At 48.8% G+C, this 24,637-nt stretch overlaps 1 protein-coding gene across 3 annotated transcripts in view; it reads right to left on the reverse strand.

The window, feature by feature from the left end:
• Positions 1–24,637, reverse strand: part of PCDH1 (protocadherin 1) — a 52,530-nt gene that overhangs the window by 11,074 nt on the left and 16,819 nt on the right. For 2 of the 3 annotated variants that reach the window (XM_061353939.1, XM_061353940.1), the window contains exon 4: positions 13,916–14,135. In XM_061353939.1, the coding sequence (XP_061209923.1) occupies positions 13,916–14,135 (220 nt within the window). Of the gene's footprint in view, positions 1–990; positions 1,286–13,915; positions 14,136–24,637 lie in introns of those variants that run through there. The other variant, XM_061353941.1, reaches the window with a different exon arrangement.

The following is a 24,637-nucleotide window of genomic DNA, read 5'->3' on the forward strand; positions in this document are numbered from 1 at the left end:
GCAGCACCTCATCAGGGAGCTCACTGGAGCTTGAGGCGGTGCCTTTGCCCGTTTGCAGCGGAAGAAGCAGGACAAAGGCAGGGAACATACCCCAGGAAAGACAATGAAAGGGAAAAGAAGGTAAAGAGAGTCCCTTTGTGCTGGCAGCCAGGTTGGATGGGGCTTGGAGCAAGCTGCTCTAGGGGAAGGTGGAACTTCGAACTGGATGAGCTTTAAGGTCCCTTCGAACACAAACCAGTCTGGGATTCTATGACAAGGTGTGCAGGGAAGGACCAAGCCCCATCCCCAGTGCCAGCCATGATGCTCTTAATGGGGATGCAGGGTCCTCTCGGCTCTACACGGACCTCTGGGATGTCTGACAGTGAGCTGCCTCCACCACAGGCAGGGTGGGGACCCTACAGCCCAGCTCCATCGCCCAGCAGCAGCAGGACCCTGGATCCCCTACCCCATCCCAGAGCAGCTCTCCTAGCACATCATGCTTGGATGTACCCTGACACCAGAGCCCATGCATGCTGCATGCCCCTGCAGCAGAGCAAGCCACACTCAGCCCTCCCATTGGCAAGGAACAACCATGCAGCACCCAGCACCCCAAAGAGAACTGGGGACCTCCAGTGTACTGGGGAAAGAGAGATGCCATCAAACAGCAGCAGCTGCAGCAGCAGTCTGTGAGGGAGGGCTGGGATGCATAAACCCTGAGAGCTGCTGCTGTTTGAAGGCCACACAGCAGTGCGTGGGAGCAGGTACCAGGGCTGCGTGCTGGGACTCAGACATTTCGGGGCATGCAACCCCCAACTGATGCTGACAGCTTCCGTGCCAAATTCCACACCTCTCTTCCAAAGCATGGTTAAGCTAATGGGTCTTGAAAAGAACTTCTTATAATCAGTTTGTTAGCAGGGCTGAGCCAGCACGTCTTGTTCTCAAGAAACAGCTGGAACACCTCTGCTAAACCTCCAGAAAAGAAGAAAAAGGCATCGACCCGAGGGAAACCCAGCATGGAAAATTCAAGCCTTAGTGCTGGAAATCTGCTGAAGTGATAAGCAATCAAAACCAAGGCTGTATAACACAAAATGCCAAGCAGCCCGAGGCTGTACAGTCTATATAATGATCCTCATTGCAGATTCCTAAAGCTGCTGGGAAGCTGCAGCCTAGTTGAGAGATGCATGCGTGTGTTTGGCGTGTTCCAAGCAGGAGAAATAGAGCGATTCAGCCTTATACCAACACTGTGCAGTCCTTCCACTGCTCCTGAAAGGGGTGGTCCTCTCCCACCATTGTTAGTTCCTCAATCCTAATCATGAGCAAGAATTAATGCATGATGTTTTAATCTATTCTTTAAACTCGTTTCCATCAAGCCCAGTTTTGTCACCTCCAGGCTTGTAGCCACATGTGCAACCTTGGAGCACATTGCAAGGTGCCCCAGTTCATGTGCAAGGGGGACTTAGGAGCACTGCTCTGGTTTTATGAGCACTCTATGTTTGCTCCTTGGTGGCTGCCTCTCTTTGTAAGCTTGTATTAAAGCTCTTGTGTCAGGGAGTACGCATGTCTGCCTTTGAACAAAACCATTGTTAACTCTCCATCAACAATTTAATAATCTTTCTGCAGCAGGACAATGAAGCAGGGGAAATTATTCTTGCAGGGGAGCTGGTAGCCACATAGCAAAGTGCTGCTCGAGGCCTTTGAAGTCACATAGGTGTTTAACTGACAAAAGAAATCACAACTTTATGAAAAGGGCTTGCCTCCAACAAGGAGAGCTGGAAACAAAGGAAACCAAGACCACTCGGAGGGAGCGGAGCAGGGGAGAAGGAAGAGCCTTTGTAAGAGTCAAGCCAAACCCCAAGGAGAGAGGAAATGACAGCATGGATTTGCATGCATAGGCTTTGTTTTCTTTCCACAGATCTTTCCTGGGCTGCTTAAGAGTAAAGTGAGCACATTCACTTGTCGCTTCAGCTGTCTTGCAGTCTGTCCTGACTCTGGAAACACGCTGGCTGGCTCAGCCATGATGGAGAGGAGGAAGAGGCCAGATCCTTGCCAGAATTTGTGGTGCATATTTGAAGGAACATGGGCATTAAATCCAGAGCTGATGCTCTTGGGCTTGAGGAGGAAATGTCTGTGTTGATGGAGGGTGCACGCATAGACCCGGATACCACACCCAGCCATAGAGAACCAAACCCAGGTGAAATCCAACATACAGCAGCTTTGTGAGCATCAAACCAGGGGTATGGTCATGAAAATGACCCAGCAGCAAATGATGGTGTCTGACTGCTCAAAGAGCCCACACAGAAGACCCTGAACCTCTGAACTACCCAGCCCATTTCTCTGCAGTGAGGAGACGTGCCATAAACCCAGCTGAACAGGCACATTATTGATGCCTCCAACACCCACAGCCTCAGAGGTTGAAAATCTGCAGTGGAAATTAAATGGGGAGGGATTTGTGGGTGTGACGTGGCAGGAACAGCCTATGCATTGGTCACATCCTCCTGTGGTGCAGCCACAACGTGTGCCAAGGATCAGCCCAGGTAGTCAAAGATTCTGAATTGAAGCACTTGCCATAATCCCCCACAGGGGCATTGAAAGGATCTGCAGTGGTGATGGCCACAGCAGGGCAGAAGTCACCTCCTCATGTAAAAATGGGATGTATCAACGCCAATGCAGATTGCTAAAGGCAAAGCTCTGAGCAGGTGGGAGGATATCAGTGGTCTGATGCAAATGGGGAGGTTTAGGAATGAGGCAGACTGGTTATGGTTTGTTTGGGAAGATTCAGGGAAAAAGCCCAGCTTCTGATGAATGCTGCTTTGCCCTATGTTTGTTTTTAGGACGGCAGAAAGGTGCACTTGTGGGAGAATGGGAAAAAGAAGGATAATCGCTTCCAATAGGGAATATCAACCTCCAGCTACTCCTGAGTGCTGCAGTTTACAGACTGCTAGAGGTGAGATGCAATAGAGTTTGCACCACTCAAGGGAGAGCTGCCAGAGGCAGTCCTAAAGGCGCAGGATGAATAAAACATGCTTCAAGGAATGGGCGAGGATCAAACCTGCTGCCTAGCATCCTGGCAGGACAAGGAGGATACATCATCGCCTTGCGTTGGGAAAGGGGATTTGCCAGCTCTGTCACCCCCAAAGCACAGCACAAAGGAACAGCAGGACGATCATGAGAAGGTTTTGATTTCACGGTCCAGCAGAGATGTCTGAAAACTTCCAGAATCAGTACAAGGGCATATTTTTTACAGATTATTTGTCAAAAGGGAGAAAATGGTAATAGCAGGTTTGCTCCTCATGCACAGTCCATAGCAATAGATGTGTGTAGCACTGAGCAAAGCAGCGGTGTACCTGTTTGAAAAAGCAGCTCAGAACTGGACAGGTAGATTTGAGAGGTCTAGGATCAGCAATTGACCCTTTGAAGGAAGCCATTAATCATCATTAAGGAGGTTTATGTCCCGAGGGCCCAAAGGCAAAGCAACACGAGTCTTGTGTCTTCTGATGTGGGTTAGCAAAGAGAAAACAGGGCTTGGAGATGAGAAATAGAATATGTGTGGCCAACGGGGTTTACCTGCAGCATGGAACTGCCTGAGCACAGGAAGGGTTCAGGATATGGCTGCTGATAGGGGGGAACAATAGCATGAAAGCAGCACGGGTTTCAGAAAAGGCAAGATATTTGCCTTCTCTCCCTGATTTATCTGCATCCCAGTGGGTGCCCCTTCCTCTGTGGCTAATAAGCAGCAAGATGCTAGACACAGAATATACAATTCCTTTTGCTTTTATTCATTTTCTTTCGAGATATAATAAGTCTTGCTTTTGTCAAGATCCCTGTTGTCTGGGTAATTTCATCTAGAGATCCTCAAGGAACAGAGATCTCCATATCACTCCAAGTTTAATATCTTGGTTTTAGCTGGCATATTCTCAAGCAATAACTTACACAGCCGAAGAAGAAGAAAAAAGATTACTTATGTCTAATTGGCATTATACTAATTAGCAGCAAAATACATCAGGCAAATAGCACATCTATTCGCTCCCTGTCATTTTGCATTCCCTACTCCATCTTCTCCTTCCTCTGCAGCTATAAAACAACACAACATGCTGTTCTGACACATCCCTGAACAAAGATCATATCCTAACCCTTTCCTCCTTTCTCTTGCTGCCTCCTTGGTTTTTCCCTTCCAAGCAAGGTTGATTGAAAACAGACACAGACACACAATGGATTGAGAACTGTTGGGTTTATGAATTTGTGCCCATCCTGCTTTTCTCTGCCAGATCCCCTCCCCAGCCTCTCCCAGTGTTTTGTGTACAGATGGTTTATGGCCATCCATGTAAGAAGGTTTAACCTTTTATATTCAAATGAGTATATGAAAACAGGTAGACTAAAGCAGAGGTACACATCCTCTCACACATGGGCCACCACAGCTGATTTATTCCTGACTCACGGCATTTTTGGCAGGTCACCCTAAATGCTTTTAAAAGTGAAACAAGTTAAACTTGATAATGCCAGTCTTCTGCTGGAGCAAGGGTCCTGAGTGTAAATCTAAGCATCCCCAAGACCCACCATGAGCACTGTCCTCATGATTCAGCTCATTTTGAGTCTGAACAGCTCCCTAGCAGACAAGAGCCCTGGTGCAGTTTGGAGGTGAGCACTTTGTGTGGAGCAACACTTCCCAATGGACAGGATGGATGAAGCAACACTGACTGAAAGAGTTTAGCCAGGCAGACATGAGATATGCTGGGGTGTTTGTCCTCAAAGCCCAGGAATAAGATCTGCCTTGTTTTTAGTGATATGGCAGTGGAGGAAGCACCTATGTAGGACTCTGTACCCGTCAGACCGTGGGCAGCACTATTCTCCCATCAGGGAGGTGCAGCCCTCCTTTCCCATAAGGAGTGAGGCTGAAACCCACCGCAGAGATTATCTGGGTCCAACCACAATGCCCAGGGAAGAAGGAGCTCACCACCATGTGGCTTCCCTACACTGCTATTGTATCAGCACTGGCTCTGCATGATTGCATCAGCTCACAAGAAATGAGCCCTGGTTCCTGCAGGGGAACCTCAGCTCTCTGAAAGGCAAAGACAGGGGCTGATATGGTTAGATAAGCTCTGAGTCAAAGCAGCCTATCCTTGGTATCTTTCGCCAGATGCCATGACTAATGTTAGATTTATGGAGTGTCCTCTCCGCAAGTAAAGCAAAGAGCTAGCGTTACAACACTTACTGGGGGCGACTTCAAATCAGGATGGATGAGAGCTTGTGGGAAGGAGACGGAGGGAGACATTCATTAATAGTGAGAGCACAAAGGATGAAATCCTGGGGAAGAGTGAACAACTAAGATTGACATTTGACCTCACATTGATTTTGCCGAGGACAGGAATGAATCCCTTATCCACTCTCTCATGCCTACGAGAGGGATTTTCCACCTGAGGGATCTACACCTGACCAATCCTTCAAACTCAGCCACATGCTATTTCTATGAGAAAGAAAATGCAGTGTGAAGTCCTCAAGAAGCTCAAATGGGTGACTTCATAAGCTTCTCTAGCATTAAGTTTAAATCCCACACTAACGCAGGTCCCTTTACATAGGAAGAGGTATTGCCAAGCAGGAAGGTTTATAGAGACATTCAGGAGCACTCAGAGGCAGATAAAGGGGAAATAAGTGACTTAGATCACACAGGAGCTGGAAATGGCATGTCAAATTACTTCAAAAGGAGATTTCTAAGGAAGCAGGTCTTTGAAAACAACAAATAGTCTGGGGCTGCTGAGGGATCCTAGCTGTCTGTTGCTTTTACACTTAGTCACTGTTTCTGGTTTAGATGTATTCTAAACCTCACGTGGCTGTTCGGTGCCCTTCTGCCAAAGCCCTGCGTTCTGCACGTTCAGCTCTTTGTGGAGCCACAGAGTAGTCAGGTTAGGAAAATTGCTCTGACTTCAGAGTAATATGGCCAAAAAAATAAGTGATCCAGCAAAACTTCAGCCTGATCAGCTCCCCAGTCCAGTTCGCCATGCAGCCAAACTGCTGTGCTGGCACAAGAGGGCACATGGCACAGGGACAGGGATGAGCAAACCAGGACACAGAGGAGGGGAGCTGCCTATTCTGGCACTCTTGCTAACAAAACACACAGGGTGCTGGCTGTGGTTAACAGGTTCATCAACAGAAATGCTCATAACTCAGCTGCTGGCTCTCCCCCATGGATGTCCTGTTCCAGTGAGACACACCGGTTGCCCAAGGAAGCTGTGAATGCTCCATCCCTGGCAGTGTTCAAAGCCAGGCTGGACAGGGCTTGCAGCAACCTGCTCTAGTGGAAGGTGTCCCTGCCCATGGCAGGGGGGTGGAACTGGATGAGCTTTAAGATCCCTTCCAAGCCAAACCATTCCATGATTCTACGATTCTAGGTCACACCTGCAGTTGCTCCAGAGAACCTGTCCAAGGGCAGGGCACTGGGTTCAAAGCCCTGTTCAAATACAGATTTTAAAATGATATAGAAAACATTTCTATACAAAACCAAACACAACAGGAGTGTCTGAGGGAGCTTCATCCAACCCCTTGTTCTGCTGAAACATCCTCCCTAGAGAACAACGTGGGACAAATGAAAAAGGGACCCACCCTCTTATTCCTGGTGCAGACCTAATTCTGAATGCTTCTTCCTGTAACACAGTTTAGCAAACTTGAGTTGAACCCATGAATAGTTTGAGGATGACATAAACCACTCTTTGGAAAATAGACTTTGTACCAAGGAAGGGGTGTTTAGATTTGGTCTGGATAAGAGGGAACATTTGCATGGCCATTTGCAACCACTGCCAGGCAAAGAAGAAAACCCTCATCGTGTGGCAGTAAAACTGAACCTCACCTTGCAGCTGCCTTGTGAAGGTGAAGAGTTCCCTGTTTCAATGTCACCAGGGCTGCAGGAGTGCGTGTCCTGCCAGGTGAGAGTGAATAGGGAAGCGTGGTTCCAAAAAACAAGGTGAGTTTTGGGCTGGCTTTCAGCACATTCACCAAGCATGGGGTCTCTGCAGTATCATGCAGTAAATCAGCAAGTTTAGAGCAGGGTCATCTCACTGGGATGTGCACTCATGATAGCGCAGGGAGAGGATCGCGGTGGGTAGAGCTTCCAAATGGAAGAAAGAGTAAAGATGTAGGATAACGACAGGATTTTCTCCATCCAGTAGGTTCACAGCAGGGAGAATGTGAAGGACATAAAAGAAGGGAGATGACATTCACTCATTTCCATAGTCTTGCCAAAGACATCAAGAGGGAATGGAAGATGTCACAGCCCAGCCCAGGATCACAAGGAATAGCAGAAAACTGAAAAAAACCCATCTCAAATGCAGGAGGCACACACACAGCCATAGGGATCTATATATTCTACAAGAGAAGGCACCTTCCTACTGAAATGTGAAGCTTTTTGTCCCTCAGGCACTGACTGAGAACCGCTGTCCTGCCTAGATTTTCCATAATCACATAATGCAGCTACAGTTCAGGGACAGAAAGGGTGAAAAACGTAATCAGAATTCAACAAGGAAACTTGGGTCCTTCAAAGAACTCCTCTAGAGATGTTCAGGATCTGCCAATGCTCTTTGGAGAACCTGAGGACAATCTCACATGCACACTACCACATAATCCTATGAGACAAGAAAGACACTGTCAAATAAATTATTAAAGCTATTTTGGACAACGTCTGAAGCAAGTAGCATCCTTCTTAGAAGGTATTGAGAGGATTAAAGGCATTCTCTGTAGCTAGTAGCAATGGAGTTGTTATTGTTAGTCTGGGGAGGAGAAACCAGCTGCACCCTGTTTACCCTGGGCTCCTTGGTGCATCTAAGGTGAGGAGGGTGACCTGGCTGACGTGGCATCCCAGAACTGCTCTGACTGAACGGCTCTGTCGTAACAGAGAGCTTACCCAGGCATGAATGCTGGAAAACACGGAGAAGAAAAACATTAGGGTGAGAACATGTTTGCAGTTACAGCTCAGACAGAAACGGCGTGTTGAAATAGCGATGGTGTAATCCATGACCATTTGCAATCTGTCGGATGTTGCCTCTCCCAATGAAAATCTGTCCCTACATCTCTCTCCAGTAGTGATTAGGAGAATTGGAAGCTGTCTTTGGGGATGAACCAACATTAACTGGAGAAAGAAGACAAGCTCACAATTTCTTATGAAGAAATGCAGATGCCTGCAGAGCTGAAGATCACTGAGGAACCCAGATGTAATTTGTAGAAGTAGATGAGATGCAGAAGATGGTCCCAGAGAGGATGTGTACCCTAAACAAGAGCAGGACTCAGAAGCTACTAGTAATGACAAAACATCTACAGTAAGTAATTTCAGCCCTGATGTCAATAACCAGTGTTAAGAAGGATCAGTTATAAAAAATCCCACTGTTTCATCTAGAGAGAAATGCAAGCACTGGTCAGACCCAAGCCAACAACCCTTAGATGTGTGACCTGCTGGTTCTCAGCTGGAAAGGGAACACAGTACCAGCCAGAGACCATCTTTCTTTATTCCACAGACAGCACCATTTATCTTACCCTCTGCCATACTCTGTGTTCTCTTAAAAGGTGTGAGATCTTTCAGCAAGTGCCATGTACCAGACAACCTATGTGAGCTCACAGCGTTAGACCAGGACATGGCATAGAGCTTGCTTGAATCCTACAGCCCAGACAGAAACCCAGTCAAAAGCATTCCTCAGTGCTCTGCAACAAAGCAAAAGTGCTGCAGGGTATGTTTGAAAACAAATCTGCAGACTGAACATGTGCTTGGAACACTTTCTGCAAGACAAAAGGGACATTTACAGATAATGCAGAAAAAAAGAATAGGCTTTAAGATCCAGAGACTTCACTCTGCCAGAGGAGGAGAGAGACAGTCATTTATTTTTGGTCCCATCTGCTGGCTGGAAGGAACTGAACAACAACAGCATGGAGAACCTTAAAAAGAAGCTCATGGCTGGACTGACACGAAGCAGAAGACAGGAGGTAGCGGCTGCCCAGTGCTGCAAATCCATCCCATCACCATAAGCAGTAAGAAGAGATTGTTGGCTTGGGACTCCTCTTGTGGGCCAGCCACCTTCCCAAGGTGCTGTGATATTGCAAGGGGCACACACAGCCCTGTGTCAGGCAGCAGCAGCTCTGCCTGTTGTGAGGCTATGAAGATGAACACCAGCAGTCACATTATCTCTGTGCCTGGTGCTGCTATGGATGCCACTGAGTGCTGCTGAGAGCTGTGGGCTATCATCTGGACACATCCACACCGCTAAAAGGTTGTTGGCAAATTGGCCATCACGCAGAGAAAAAATGATATGAAGGAAGGGAAGATCTGAACTATAATCAGAAGCGTAGCAAAGGGGAGGCAGGAGGAAAATATCTCCCCAGGCTGCCATCACAAGGGTTGCCAAAAAGCAGCGCACACATCCAAGATGTGCCAGATGTTGTTGCTGCTGCCCAGGAATGGGGCTGCAGGTCTGTGGTGGCATCATGAGCAGATGGCAATGGCTGGGAGGAGTGCAGGGAAAGGTGGGAGGGAAGGAAGAGAGACCCAGCTGCCAAAATATCCTGCCTTGGCTCTGCTCACAGTGAGGGACTTGACTCAGTTTTTGAGCATATCAAAGAGAACTTTAAATGTTGACTTGCTCGCATGTGATCTACAAGTATGCATCAAGTGTGATGTCCCTAATGTTGTAAGATTCGATGGAATTAAACGGCAGCTAGCACAGCTCAAGCAGAATTCAAGTTGCAGGCATGTGAAACTGGGGGCAGAGAGGATGTGCCACTGGAAGGGACCACCACCACACTGGCCACCATTTGCCATCAAAATGGGACCTTTCCAAAGGAGTGCTCCCGCTCAGCCACGGTGAGATGAAGAAATCAGAGGGTGGAATTTTATCATTTGTGTCACGCAGGGGTGTCTTAGACAAGCTGCTCCTTCTGGTTTACATCAACCTACCAGTCTTTCTTGAAACTAACAATAATCTGGACTGAAAGGGTTCAATTAAGTCCAGCAGTCAAACCCTGGCAATGCTCTCTCAATTCCTATGCTCAACCTGTGCTGAGGTGTACAAAGGAGGTAGGAGACCATCAGAAAAAGACCAGTCTTGACAGAAAAGCCTATGGCTATGAACCAGGTGAGAGGGCTTTACATCTGCCACAGAGTCCCAAAGCCATGCTGTTCATGCCTCGTATGCAGCCTTAGCTTCTCCAAGAGCAGTTGGAGACCTGCCCCATGGCTCGGAGCACTGGGGTGATGCAGCAGCTCATTGGGGGGGCACCCAATGCTAGCCGCCATCTCAGAATGCAGATTATGATTCTCTGTTTCATTCCCCACCTAGGGTGGAATCTCTTTCCTGGAAGGAGAGCTGCGAGGATAAACTCATTAACATCTGTGAAGTACAGACACTACTGCACTAAGTGCACTGCGAAAGCTCAGGAGATGATTGTTAATTACATATTCAGTGTGGGGTTGTGATGGCATGCATTAAAAATGGCATGGGGTGCCCACTTTAAATAATGGGGATAAAGCAATTTAAACATTTGTCCCTGTTCTGTGGGTTGAATTCAGAACTACTTCATGCAATACATCATCAGGTACCTCTGTACCACACAGGGACAGAGCGAAACTGCCTTGATGTAACGGTTCCTAAATTGCACATATTTGGTCCTGTAATCTTACTAAATTGTCTCCATCGTCAATGGAGAGAGACTGGCACTTTCATCATCCAAGCTCTGCATGCATTATGGCAGGGCAGATCCTCTGCAGAGCAGAATCACTCCCAGGCTCCTTCCAACTAAAGCAAATCTGTGATGCAGGGGGAGCAGATGTCTTTAGCGAAAGCAACGGGTGGCCAAGTGGGAGACTAAGCTCAGTTCCCAGCTCAGTGTACCCCACAGAAGCGGATAACAGCATGGCAAAATGTTGGGGAGGAAACAGTGGGCAGCTAGGTAAAATACCAGGGATGACAAATGCCTGGGATGAGTGAGGAGCTGGCACATCAGTGCCAAGATACTGGAGAAGTCTTCATCAGAAGCATCATAATTCCTCCTGAAAAGGACCTGGCTCAGCCCCTGCAATACAGCATTTTACCACAGTCTGCGCAGTCAAAAGTGTCCAAAAAAGGAGGACACTGATATGTGTGTTAATCAAGTGAAGAACCATCTACAAAGAAAAGGCATGGATCTGTCTTCCAGTTGAAGAGCTATAAATAGCCTTGCATACTTGCTTATCAGATTGGTTCGGCTGCAGGGATAATCTCCTGGAGAAAGCAATGGAAGCCCTGTTATGTTGGATATTTATAACTAGATGAAAGCCTAGAAAATGCACAGTCGTGTCAGTCTTGTGCTCGTGCCACAAGATAGGGTGTGTGGGATCCAACTCATCTCTTCAGTTTAATATAAGGTCAAGGATGGCTTAGTCTTCCCAGATTCACAAAGAACAATATCTGATCTCTTTGAGGAGCTGATGTTGCTTCAGAAGCTGAGACAAGGGCATGGTGAGACAGTCCCCTAAAAGGTCATGATGGTCCCATATCACTGGAAACTCTTTGCAGGAAGGAAGATACGACCCTTCTCTGGTCAAACAAGGCAGAGACATCTTGTTTGCATCAGGGAGGTGTCTGATGTGCCACATCTTGGGCAGGAGAACTATGGGAAACCCTATTCTAATGAATAGATCTAACATGATCAGTATCTCCTAATCTCCAAATCACCTGTCCCTGCTTAATGGATCACGATGCTGACCCCAGCCCCTAAGGTTCATTTGTCTTTGCCAGATTACCTGCAGAGCATCAGGACCAACTAGGGTTAATGCTGGTGGATTCCCCAGAGCATTGGCCTGCCACAGCCTCTGCACTGATCCTGGTTTATACAGGTCAGGATGGCTGCTGGAGGCACTGGAGCCTGACTTCCCAGCACTGCCATGTGAGGGGAGCCAAGACAGGACAGGCTGGGGGATGGAGAGCAGAACAGGGTTAGTCATCGCCTGGGAGCCCCTGCACACACTGTATCGTAAGTGGATATTTGGGGATGGGTGTGTGGTGCTGTGAACACACACAGAGTGTCACGTGCAAAGTGAGCTGCCTAATTTATAGGGCAGGTTGGGTTCTGTGATGCTGTGGGCACCATGCCTGAGTGCTCTACCCGAGAGTCACTGCTCTAGGCAGTATTGCCTAGCCTTCCTTGGGTCTGCTCAACCCCATTGGGCAGACAATGAACATCTCAAGCAATACAGGCAGACTTTTCTGCCCTCCATCTCCCGCTGCAGATAGTCCAGGACCTGTTTTCTTTCATAGACAGATGGAAAGGTTTGTGTTGGAAGGGACCTTAAAGCTCACCCGGTTCCAATCCCCTGCCACAGGCAGGGACACCTTCCACCAGAGCAGGCTGCTTCAAGCCCCTTCCACCTGGATTTTCCTCTTTCTGCTTTCAGCCCTGCTCCTCCCTCATCACCTCTGGGTTGTCTGTCACCTTCAGGGGCTCAAACTTTCCTCTTCCAGGCCCATCATCACCACTGCCCTTTTATATCCTTCAGCACAGCCATGTAGCATCTCCTTGCCCACATGCCCTTCAAGCCTCTCTTGTAGGTACAGGCTTATACTCAAAGGGAATTTAGGAATTCCAGTACTGTTGTCCTGTGCCAGGACTCCAGGAGCCTCTTCACACTTCCCAGTTGACTGGCTGGCACTTTCGGGAAGAAAGTGATCTGCATGGCACTCCTAGACAAGAGGATACCTCATGTTACAAGAGCAATATGGATTTGGGAACCCTGCCAGACCTGGCATCACCATGCCTTACTTCAATAGTTATGGCATACCAAACTCCAGTGTTACTCCAGGAACTAACCTGGGAAGAAGGAAGAGATGTTCCAAGAGACCTTCAAGACCACAGGCTACCCTGGGCCCCATGTGTTCCTTGATAGGGAGACCCAGCAGGTTTGCAGCTCCCTGGACCAGCTGAACACACTCAGCCCTTTTCACGCCACATACAGACCTGTCCCAGAGTCAAGGATGCTCCAGAAGTAGGAGACTTTAGTAGAACACTCTGCACAACCTCTTTTTCCCTCCCAGAGGTTTTTCTGAACTTGCCAGCCCCACTGCAACGTCCCCTCAGTACAAGAGCACAGAAGGCAGCAGGTACAGGAATGTTATGTGCACAGCCAGAGCCAAATCCAAGGAAGCAACTTAAGCTGGCCGGAGAACATAGCTTGGGGAGTGGGCTCGTTGGGGGTAGTCAGGCAGGCAGCACAGAGGCAGCACAAGGAGCAAAACTGGGGTTGAAGCTGTGCCAGGGCAGGGGGAAGCCAGCTCTCTACCGCGGTGAGACTGCAGACACCCCCGGTGGGGATCTCAGGTAAGGGTGGCCCTGAGCATGTCGCTCTCGGGATTGCCATGACCACACTCCCTGATCCTCCACCTACCTCCTCACCCCAGCCTGTGCCACTGGGCTCTCCCCCTCTGCTCCCTGGGAAACTCCCACAGCTCCAACACCCACCACAGCACAGAGAGCTGCATCACACCCCGGCCACCCCTACATCCCTGCCCTGCCATGGGGTACCCGTGGGACCACTTGGCTGTGACACACAAGCTCACCATCGGCTGGGCTACAACCCCCTCCAATGCTGCCTGTGCTGCCACCTCAGACCATCTGGTTGAGCCCCCTGCCTACATCATTCCAAACCCCTCTGCCTCTTGCCAAACCCATCTTCCTCCTTGACTCCTATTCCCACATCTTGCTTCACCCAGACCTCCTCTCCCTCACCCACCTCTCCCATCCCCACCATGTCCTTGTTGTTCTCTTGCTTTGAGCCTCACCTCTTCTCCAGCCTCCCAGCCCTACATGGCAAGCCTGTCCCACCCGAGCTCCTCGCCCCATCCCACCCGCACCAGGGGAGGTACAACACTGGGGATGGAGAGCCCTGGCACTGGGTCCCTGGGATGGGGCAGGCACGCGTGCGACGCGCACATACCGTTCTCGGGGTGCTCCATCTCCCCGATGCTGCCATCGGGCGTGGTGCGTTCATAGTGGTCCTCAGGCAGGGCCAGCGGCCCAATGCGGGGCCCTGATGATGATTTGCTGCTCGGGGTCTCCGACTCCTCCAGCCCGCTGTCGTAGTAGCTGTGTTGGGAGGGATCCTGCAGGTCCTGAGCCTGGCTGGCTGCAGAGAACGTCACTCGGCGATGAGGTAACTGGGAGAGAAGAGAAAAGCTGTTGTATCACTCACCCAGCATATGAAGGCAAAGAGGGGGTCAGGCGGAGTGCTCCCAACACTACCAGGGTCCATCACCAGCCCCACACAGCTGCATCTGTGGGGCTCCACCCCAGGCAGAAGCACCCCATCAGACACCAGCACATGCAGGGAGCACATCTTGCACCTCTGACCCCGCAGCTCCCTCCATAGCTTGTATCCCAGCTTCCTCTTCCACTCAGAGACAAACCTGGACAGATGCCCTCTCCCATCACAGGCAAGGTCTCCCATTAGCGCAGCATCCCGAATCACTGGCACTCACCCCATCCTACATCTTGGCACTTGGACTCTGCACGCATCCTGGGTGCTCTCAGAGACCCACCTGGCTGAGCCCACCCAAAAGCCTCTCTAATGGGTTCACTTCCCAGCACAGAGCCAGGTTTACTCCAGTCTGCACCTTCCAGCCTGTGACCAGACACCATCTCTCATCCTAGGAGATTCAAGGGTCATCTCCGCATCTTTAGTCTGCTTGTTAAACGTTTCAAGGACCCTGCTTTACACTTTCTCTCCCCAGCATTGCCTCATGCTTGGGAGGAGCTCCCTGCAAGCAACCATTAAGCTACATCATTATCCTCCTCCAAACCCTTCCATAAAATCCTTCTTTGTGGTGATTACTGAGGAGTGGAAGGGGTAGCAGGAGTTCATAGGGCAAGAGCAGGATGAGGCGTGCAGAGAATGAAAAACAAACACCAAGAGAGAGAGAAAAGACACAAAATCGCCCATAAACATAGGAGGGAGCCCAAGACAGGAGCTATTTGATGGGGATCTGAAGGCGGTCAGGATAGAGAGGAACCAACACAACATTTAGGCTGATGTCTTTACTACAACTGAGTGGCGATTTGGCATCCCACACAGGTACCACCAACGAGGAAGGGGAAGGAATTGAGCGTAACAGAGGGAAGGAACACACAGGGAGCATTTAGATGAGCTAAGCTGCTTTTTAGGTTGGTTGGACCTGATTAAATTCACCCCAGATGCTTAGAGACCTCATTTAAGTCACTTCAGAGGTGTTATGGCTTTTTTTGGTGCTTTTTTTTTTTTTTTTGCCTTTTGTAATTTTAAAAAGAATTTGTAGAGAATCAGGGAGCTTCCAGAAGCCTGGAAGTGATCTAAAATAGCACCTGTCTTTAAAGAGGAGAAAAAAGAGGAGCTGGAGAATTATAAAGCAGTTAGCTTAATTTCAGTTCCTGGAAAAATACTGAAACAGATAAAAGAACTCTTTGTAAGTACCTACAAGATAACAAGAAAATGAGTAACAGCCACTGTAGGTTTGTCACAAACAAACATGTCAAGCCATTGAACTCCTTCCTTTGAAAAGACATCAGGCCTCGTGGATGGAGGAGGAGCAATAAATGTTATGTCTTGACTTGAGGAAGTTTTTGACACTGTTTTAGACTATGTTCTCCCCAAGTAATGCAGGAAAAACAGTGTAGGTGCAGCATAGTACTTCTGTGCTTGGGTAATATAGTGCAATTCACTGCAGGGTGGATGGGAGGCATTCAGAAAGTTGGAGTCAGAAAGTAATTACCGCAGACAGGCCTTTCAGCTGGGACGATGCATCAAATGAAACTCTTTGGGTTGTGTCCCGAGTCTCTCCAGCCTGTATTTCCATTAACTGCTTGCCAGGCAGATGTGGAATAGATCTGTCACATTTGCACACTGCGCAAGCAGCGGGCTGGCTGAGGGACTGGGGGTTACCACAGATCCTGGGCTGATGATCCGTCAATGTGTCAATCTCACACCAACAAATGCATCTATATTGGGATGTGCAAACAGGAGCTTAGTCCTGGAGTCACACAGGGATGTGTTTGCTCTGCAGGGCTCAAGCAGGGCTGCAGAGGCAGAGCTGTGTCCAGGCTGGGCACTGCTTTTGAGAACATGTGCACCAGGGGAATAGGAACAAGTAATAAGTAACGGTAATAAGACTGAGGAACCTGGTTTGGGGAGGAGAGGGCTACGGGTGGAAAAGACACAGCACCCCTCAAGCTCATAAAAACCTTCTGCAAAGGTTTTTATGGCTGCTTTTGGCCACAGACAGACAGGAAGGAATGGCCTTCACTTGCAGCAGCAAAGACCAAGGTTAGCCACTACAGAAGAAAATGCAGTGGTAGGTTTAGCTTAGATTGCCAATAGATTGCAAAAGCACAAACGCAATCTTCATGAAGGGATAGGCAAGCACCTCTCAGGAGGTCTTGTGGGTACAGCTCTGGAGGAGCTGAGGTCAGGGCAGTTCTGCCCACTGCACATTTGCATGCAGATGACCCTCCAGAGGACATCCTTCCTCTGTAGGCTCTGCAGCTGTGTAGAGCCTTGCAAAAGCCTTCATTGCACAGACCTCACTGCCCAACACATAACCACAGAATGGGTTGGGTTGGAAGGGACCTACAAAGCTCATCCAGTCCAACCACCCTGCAATGAGCAGGGACATCTTCAACTAGATCAGGTTGCCCAGACCCACATCCAGCCTGGACTGGAATGTCTCCAGGGATGGCTCATCCATCACCACAGGTAAAACCTGTGTTTTACCACCCTTGTTGTAAAGGGAGGTCGTGAATGCTCCATCCCTGGCAGTGTTCAAGGCCAGGCTGGACGAAGCCTTGGGTGTCTTTGTTTAGTGTGAGGTGTCCCTGCCCATGGCAGGGAGGTTGGAACTAGATGATCTTAAGGTTCTTTCCAACCCTAACTATTCTATGATTTCTTCGTCATGTCACCACGCTAGGCAATGCTGTTCCACCACTGCTTCCTCCTGCACTCAGAGTGCCTGGCTGAGACTGCTTCCTCCATCACTGGGCTCATCGAATCACAGAATCATTTAGATCGGAAAAGACCTTTAAGATCATCAAATCCAACTGCAAACCCAACCCTGCCAAGTCCACCACTAAACCACGTCCTTGTAAATGCCACATCTACACATCTCAATGCTTTTTGCTTTCTCTGTGCTTGTAAAACCCCAGACAAGCAGCCAGGGCTCCTTGGGGTGCCTGCAATAATACAAACAAACAGCCTCAGAAACCCAGCCTGTGACAGCTACTATCCCTCCCCTGAGGTGCCCACTTCCAAATAGCATCATTTTTACCTAAAAACCACCTCTTTTAAATGTCAGATCCTGCCCAGCAGCCCTGAAATGGGCTCTTCTCACTGCATGGCAAGGCAATCCACACTCAACCCCACTCCCCTCCAACCCTGCATGGCATTGATGGGGGTTATTTCCACCCCTGTGCTCTGCACAGTCCTGGCAGCTTGTGCCTGGCTGAAGCTCTCCACCCGGAGAGCCCTGCTCTGGAGTCACAGAAAGACACTGAATCAATTTGTCTGGCACTGACTTACAGCAATTGGGTTTTGATTGACCTTTCCTTGCGAGGTTAAAGAGCCTTTCAGCACGCAGCGTTTCCTACACAAGAAGTTGCTCGTACAGTGTGATCAAGGCACGCCTCAATCTTCTTTTTAAGGAGTTAAACAACCCGGGTTACTTATGTCTCAACCTGCAAGCCAGCAAATCAGTTCTGTGGCCTTCATCTTTACTTGCCCCAGTTCTTCCCCATTCCTCCTCAGTGGCAATCCCCACAGAGCTGCTGGTGCCATCTCACTGGGGCTGTCTGCAGAGCCTTGCTTCTCCTTCCTCTCAGGGCTTTGCATCCTAGGACTGTAATAACACTTTGGTGGGAGCACTGCAAGTGCTCACACTGAGCTACTCATGCAGTGTGACCCTTAAATCCATTTTAAAGTCAGTGCTTTCCAGGATATAAACCAGCATTGCCTATTTCACAACATCCAAGTTTTGCATTTGGCTGTGTTAAAACGCATTTTGTTTAAATGGGCCCAGTTTACCAAGCAATCTGGATTGCTCTGCATGACTGCTCTATCCTCATCATGATCTCCACTCCACCAATCTCCGTGTCAGCTGCAAATTTTATCAGTGGTGATTTTATATTTACTTCCAGATCGTTGATTACAACACTGAATGGCAGCGGGCACAGTGCTGCTGCCGAAGAGCTCCTCCAGGAGAACCTCATTCCATGAGGATTCCCAACCAACAACTGCTTTTCTTCACTAAGCTGTTGATAAACCAGATCTTCATCTAGCTAACAATGCTTTGCTTCTAATGAGGAGTGCTGATGCAAAGTAATAATAATAATAACATAATGCGTTATCAACTCGGCATCTTCACCCAGCTCCAAGTTTATCAGCTGCACACTGTAATCTTCCACCACCATTAAACCAGATCTGCTGCTTCAGACCCTCAGGTATGCCTAGAGCAGGTCCTGTTCCTCACTGTGGGCAGGAGCAGATGCCTAAGGAAAGGTTTAAGAACTGGACCTGTCACATAACGCCACTGCCCAATATCCCTTCCCATCAAACTGCGCTGACTGACGTCAATGCTATTTCCATCACTGAGTTTCCTGCCTCAGCTATTAATCCAGTTGTTCCCCGGGGCTGGTGAGGACAGCATGCGCTGCACGCAGCATCCCATCACTGTTCCAGCTGGCCCATCCTGGCGTCCCTAGCTCCATTAACACCTCCAGATCAGGCAGCTCCTACTCTAGACCTTTCAAAACTCTTTGGCACAAATTATTTGACCTATTTCAAAAACCACTCTTCCAAGGAGCTATGTTTAATGTTGAACCAAACCTGGTTCTCAGCACACCGGCAGGTACTGCATCCTATATTGTTATGTCTCAGTCCAAATTACCAGAACTATTTATTGAATGCGTTTGCATTTTCCCTACATAATTAACCATTTTGCAATCTCTGTTTGGGAATGACAGTTCCTGGATTCTACCTCTTGCTAGCACATTTTTTAAAGCACTCCTTACTGTGTTCAGCTTGTCAGAATTGATTTTCCCCCAATGTCTTTGGCTTTCCTTGTCAATTCTCTACACTCCATAACCACTCATTTCTACTAATTGCCATACACTCCCTCCCTTTTCCTCCCTCCTTTCCCTATCTATTGTTTTGCTGTTTCTAACTGCTGTCTCCACTTCGCCACGGCACTAGAACAGGGATTTGGGGCAAAGCTGCCTATTTTCTTAGCTGAGAAATTGTGGCTCTGAGAAAAACTCCTTTCAAGGGCTCCCCAGTGCCTGCTTTTATATCCCCAACAGGGAGACCTGCCTGAACCAGTCTCTACAACCAAGGAGCAAATGAGCCCCTATTCCCCCCACTTTCTGCAGGGAGCACCAGCACCAGTGGCTGCCTCCAGCAGCAGTGGATGCTCTGATGAAGACATTCATCACCTGCTAAATCCTGTGGGTTTCTGTTGTGCTGCAGCTCAGGGTTTTTCCCTGAGCAAGGCACTGTTTGCAGCTCATACATATAATGCACCCCATTCCCCGTGAAGTGCATTAGCTCCTTTTTGACTCCATGCCTGCTTCTGGCCTCCGCGGCATCCTGCAGCAGTGAACTCTGCCTGTGTGCTAAGCAAAAAAAAGCACTTCCCTTCGGTTTTACATCTGCTGCCTGGTAATTTTTCCTTGAAATCCTCCTGCCTGCAGGGTGATGAGGAAACATGAGTAATTGCTCCTCGCTCTACCCCTTTCCAATTTCACACATCCGCGCTGCATCCCACTCCGCTGTGTCCTCTGCGAGCTGCAGCGCGCGGCTACGTGCAGCCTTTCCTGCAGACACCAGAGAGGTTGGGCCACCCTTTCTGCCCTCCCCTGTGCCTGGTCCAGCTCTGCACCAGCCTTTCTGCAATGAGGAGGACAGGATCACACCCTCACTTCTGGTTTCTGACAGTAGCAGGGGCTTGTTTTGATAAGACATTTTCTCCCTAAAAGCACACCCCAGCCTGGTAGCACACCCCAAACATGTTCAACAACAGTCCCTGACATAGAATCATAGAATGGTTTGGGTTGCAAAGGACCTTAAGATCATCCAGTTCCAACTCCCTGCCATGGGTAGGGACACCTCACACTAGACCAAGGCTCCTCTGTCCTGGTGGTCTTCACCTTAAGGGTCCCCACCCATGGATGCTAGAGGGGGACCAAGGGTCCCCATCCCTCCTCAGCCCCACTCTGCTCCCTCCTGCCTCATCCCTTCATTACAAACGTCTCATGGAGACCTTCACCAAGATGATTCTCCTTGCTAAGCCCAGGGAAAACAAACGGCCTAAATGACAGCAGTGCCATGAAGTATCAGGGCTGCAGGTGTTGCACCAGCTCCCCACAAACACACAGCATCACCCCCTGTGCAGACAACATGGGCCGAGCAGCAGTAGACGCTGGTCCCCATCTGACAGGCCTGAAATAGTGCTGTTCACAAAGGAAACCTTAAAATCCACCCCAGGCACACTTTTTCTGCCATCAGGAACAGTGCAGAACAACAGCCCCCATGGAGATGAGCTGCTCTGCTCCCCCACTGAGCATCGATGAACGCGGGAGTGGTGGAAATATCAACATTGATAACTACAATGTTGATATTTCAATGCCATTAGCTGCTGATCCGAAAGCAGGATCCGCGGCTAATGGGCTCATCTGGCAGCTTCCAATTGCTCCTGCGCCTCCCCACATGCCAGGAGCCTCAACGGCCTTTCAGCCAGCTGCCAAAGGAGCTTGCTTCCCCAACAGCCGCCACAATGCAGCAACTCACAGGGCTGCAAGTGAAAGGCAATGTCAGACCAAACGCCCAGAATATAAAAATAAGTGACAAGGGAGCCATTGTAGCCCATGAGTAAGTCAACTCCAGATTCATTCATGAGCCCCTCTCTTTTACAAACCAACCTGGAGCTACACAACATCCCTGGCTACTGCAAAAGAACCCAGAAAGATAAGCCCAGAGATCGTGCCCCCAGACTACACTTCTCATGTAGGGAGGTTTTGCTGCATGTGGGAATGATTTTATTTGCTAGTGTCATGTCTGGAGAGGAGCACAGCTCCAGCGCAATGCAACAGAGGCTTCAGAGCAGGAGGCGGACGGGAATATTATGCCCATGGAAACCAGGGCAAGCTGCAAGGAAAGCTGGACCTGAATTGCCAAAAGCCATCCAGGGCAACGCTCTGGCTCTAGGAAACCAGACACAAGCTCATGGCCATAGCAGTCAACCATTTTACAGCTCATTTGAGCAACAGCTTCTGCTGGTGTTTTGGGGTGAAGAAGGACTCAGAGCAGATTGCTCTTCCAATCATTCCCTCTGCTACCCCAGCAGGACACCAACCAGCCATGCACTGACATTTGGAGAAGAAATCTCCCCAAAAGCATCCCTCATTTCTCCTGAATTCACCCTCATACCTGGGGCTGCCAGACCTGCATCACCTGCACGTGATGTAAAGAGCTCACAGTGATTACGTGGCACCAGGTGGAGCAGTGTGATGAGGGAGAGCAGTGAGCAGCAAAAGACAAATGCCACCTCGGCTTGGCACCATCCTCCTGGCACCTACTGTAACCCTCTGCTCTTCAAGGGCTGTGCTTCTCCCTCTGGTCCTCTTCATGGTCTGGGAATCCTGTCTGCACCAGAGGTACCTCCCTGCCTTGCCACAGCATTGCCAGATCAGATGTTCAGAGGCATAAGGGTTAAATATCACTTCTTAAAGTGGACCAAACCACGGCAGAGCTGCAGTTCTGAGCAGTACTTGCTCCTTTTTAGCACAACACGAAGGAACTGAGGAAAGAGCTTATGTAGAGCAAGGGAATGGGTCTAGGGACTCTGTCTGCTTTGGACAAAGGAAGGATGGAGCAACCAGGCAGGACAACTGCCTGCCTGGAGCTCCAGCCAGCACTAACAATGGAGGGAGACAGAACCAGCCCTAAGCAAAGGTGTGCTCTATGCACCTCCTGTGTTCAAAAGAACCATTCAGATCTTCCCCAAATTCCCTCACTGAAGGTGATATACCCAAAGAAGCACTGACAGCTCTGGACATGACCACTAGCAGACCTAAAGGCCCAGCTTTCTGTTCTGCCAGTCTGGCTAATTGCTGGGGTCACCTCCTGACAGCTCCTGTGGTTGCAGAAGGCACATTAGCAACAGGGATGACTGTTCTGGTTCATCTCATGTTTGAGTAACCTGGTCTAGTGGAAGGTGTCTCTGCTCACGACAGGGGCTTGGAACTGGACGAGCATTAAGGTCCATCCCAACCCTAGTGATTCTGTGTTAATGAGGTCTTCTTTAATGGCTGTTCTCTGCCCATGAAGCCTTGTGTCCATCCCTACCCCAGCATCTGAAGTGAGGGTTGTTCCCAACAGCCCTTTTGATGCTTCACTGTTGACAAACGAAGCTACAGAAGGAATCCATAACTGGAGGAAAGACGCAGAGGACTCCATGGGAATCACACCTCCCAAGCCAGGTATTATGTGAAAAGCAATTGCTCACTCTTCTAAGTGGCCCTTTGCATGGCATCCATTGCTGGCCATTAGCAAGTGCTGACCTTGCAGACAAGAAGAGAGGTGCTGCAAGTCCTGCTGAAATAATGATAGCAGAGCAGCCATCCTAAAATGGACAGCAGATCCCGAGGCACTATTTAATGAATAAATCTGGTAAAATGTGGGCTGACTCCACATGGGTGCCCTGAAGCCTCCTGAAATTTGCATGATGCTCAAAGAAGCCGCCAAAGCCCGGTGCCAACCTGCCTGGTCAGATCGAATTTATCTAACTCATAGCAGGATCTAACGCAATTAGAAACCCATTTAGACAGCCTGAGGACACAGATTGCCTAACCTCTGTGCCTATCAGAGCTCTGAGCCCATCAAGGATGTGCAATTTGGCTTTTCTTTGGTTGAAATGAAGACTGGAAAGGAAAATACGAAAATAAATCATCTGAAGGATGAATCATAAAATCTAAAGGGGTTATAATCTTTATGGAATAATGTCTAAATTGGACTGGCTGTGGTGTCCCAAAATGTCTATCACCTTCAAGCTGATAATAGAGCCATTTTGTAGATAGCTGGGATGGAATGGAAATTGCTCGGGACACAGAAGGTGGTCTCATAACCACATTAAAACCATCTGAAGATCCCAGGGAGAAAAAGGGTTCCAGGACTGGGAGTAACACTTGAATAAAGCCCTTGAGGAATCCAGCAGCTGGAGAGTGGGACAATAATGCTGGGAAAATAATGAACTAATCTGGCTTCCAGTTGCACCCAGTGGAGCTGACAGATAGTATTGAAAGCTCCAGGGAGAGCAGGGGGTCCCAAGCCACAGACTCAGGACTCAAAGAACCAGGAATGCTTCAGTGGCAGACGTGGCATGGAAAAAATGTCTATTTGTTGAAATCATGTCATTTTTCAAGCAAGTTTCTTGTTTCTAAGTTGGGGCAGGGGGGATATCTTTGCTGACATGTAAGAATGAAAAAGTGATGCTCTTGCAAAGGTAATTTTCCCTTCAGCATTCAAGCCAAGTATTCATTATGAAGCTAAATTCAAAAGGTCAGTGAGAATCATGCCTTTGGAAATTATTAGGAAATAGATATTTAAACATCTGTATCCGTGGATTTCCTTGAGCCACAATAGAAAGAAAATTGCCAGTTCTTGCCGATTTGTTTTCAAATAGAAAATTTCCCTCTCATGGCAAGCCTGTTTTCTAATCACCTCCATTTCCACTGGCAAAGGGCAAAGCTTTTCCTTCATGGACATGGAATTGTGTCTATTCCATGAGTCTGTGCACAAACATGATCTAGAGTCTCCGCTTTAGTGGGCTGCAACCAACCTGCACATAATGATGAATGAGGATAGTGGGTAAGACAAGCCTTCATCTGGAGGGGTCAAACAGGTAAGACAAGGAATACTGTAAGGCTCGTTAAGGCCACTTGTCTGCCAGCACTGGGCTGGGATTACCACTCTTTCTGGCACAGGACCCTGGGTATGGATGAGTTAAGGACAGCTTTCTTTTAGCCTGTCCTCAAATCCTGGGTGAGCTGTCAAGTCCTTGGGCCAGACATTGCAGATCATGGCTCAAGAAAGATTTCCTGAGCATTAGAGGATGTTTCTGCACTGTCTTCTCCAGGCAGAGCACATCCCAGTAGTCCCTAACAAACTGTGATCTCCTTGAAATCCTTGGAAAAAAGACAGCCCAAGCTCCTCCAGGCACTCCCAGGGCCTTGAATCACAACACCCCAAAAGGTCTTGCCCAGCCTGAATAATAACGAAGAGCTCTTCAAACATCTGAAATACTGATTTGGCTTTCTTCTGGGCTGGAGTGCTTTTGATGAAGAAGCAGAAAGATTAACAGATTAGTGTAAGAGGAACATCAGACACCACATTAGCAAGACATTTAGAGCACGATCTCAGTCCCGGGCTCAGACAAGGAGCTCCCTCCCCAGCAGGGATGGATGGATATCTCTCAGAATCTCCCAGCAGCAGCTTTGCAGCTGCTCAAGAGCATGGGGGAGCTTGGAGCATGTGAAAACCAGGCCACGTGGGAGCTAAATAGCTCCAGGCTTTCAGGTTGCTGGGGCCTTTGGAGGTGTCTCAGAGGAGCTAAATCAGGGCACTTTGACTACTCTGCTACAGAGC

The sequence above is a fragment of the Neopsephotus bourkii genome, unplaced genomic scaffold (genome assembly GCF_033783945.1).
Source record: "Neopsephotus bourkii isolate Nb327-2 ecotype Australia unplaced genomic scaffold, CSIRO-AGI_Nbou_v1 NB_716, whole genome shotgun sequence".
Taxonomy (NCBI): domain Eukaryota; kingdom Metazoa; phylum Chordata; class Aves; order Psittaciformes; family Psittacidae; genus Neopsephotus; species Neopsephotus bourkii.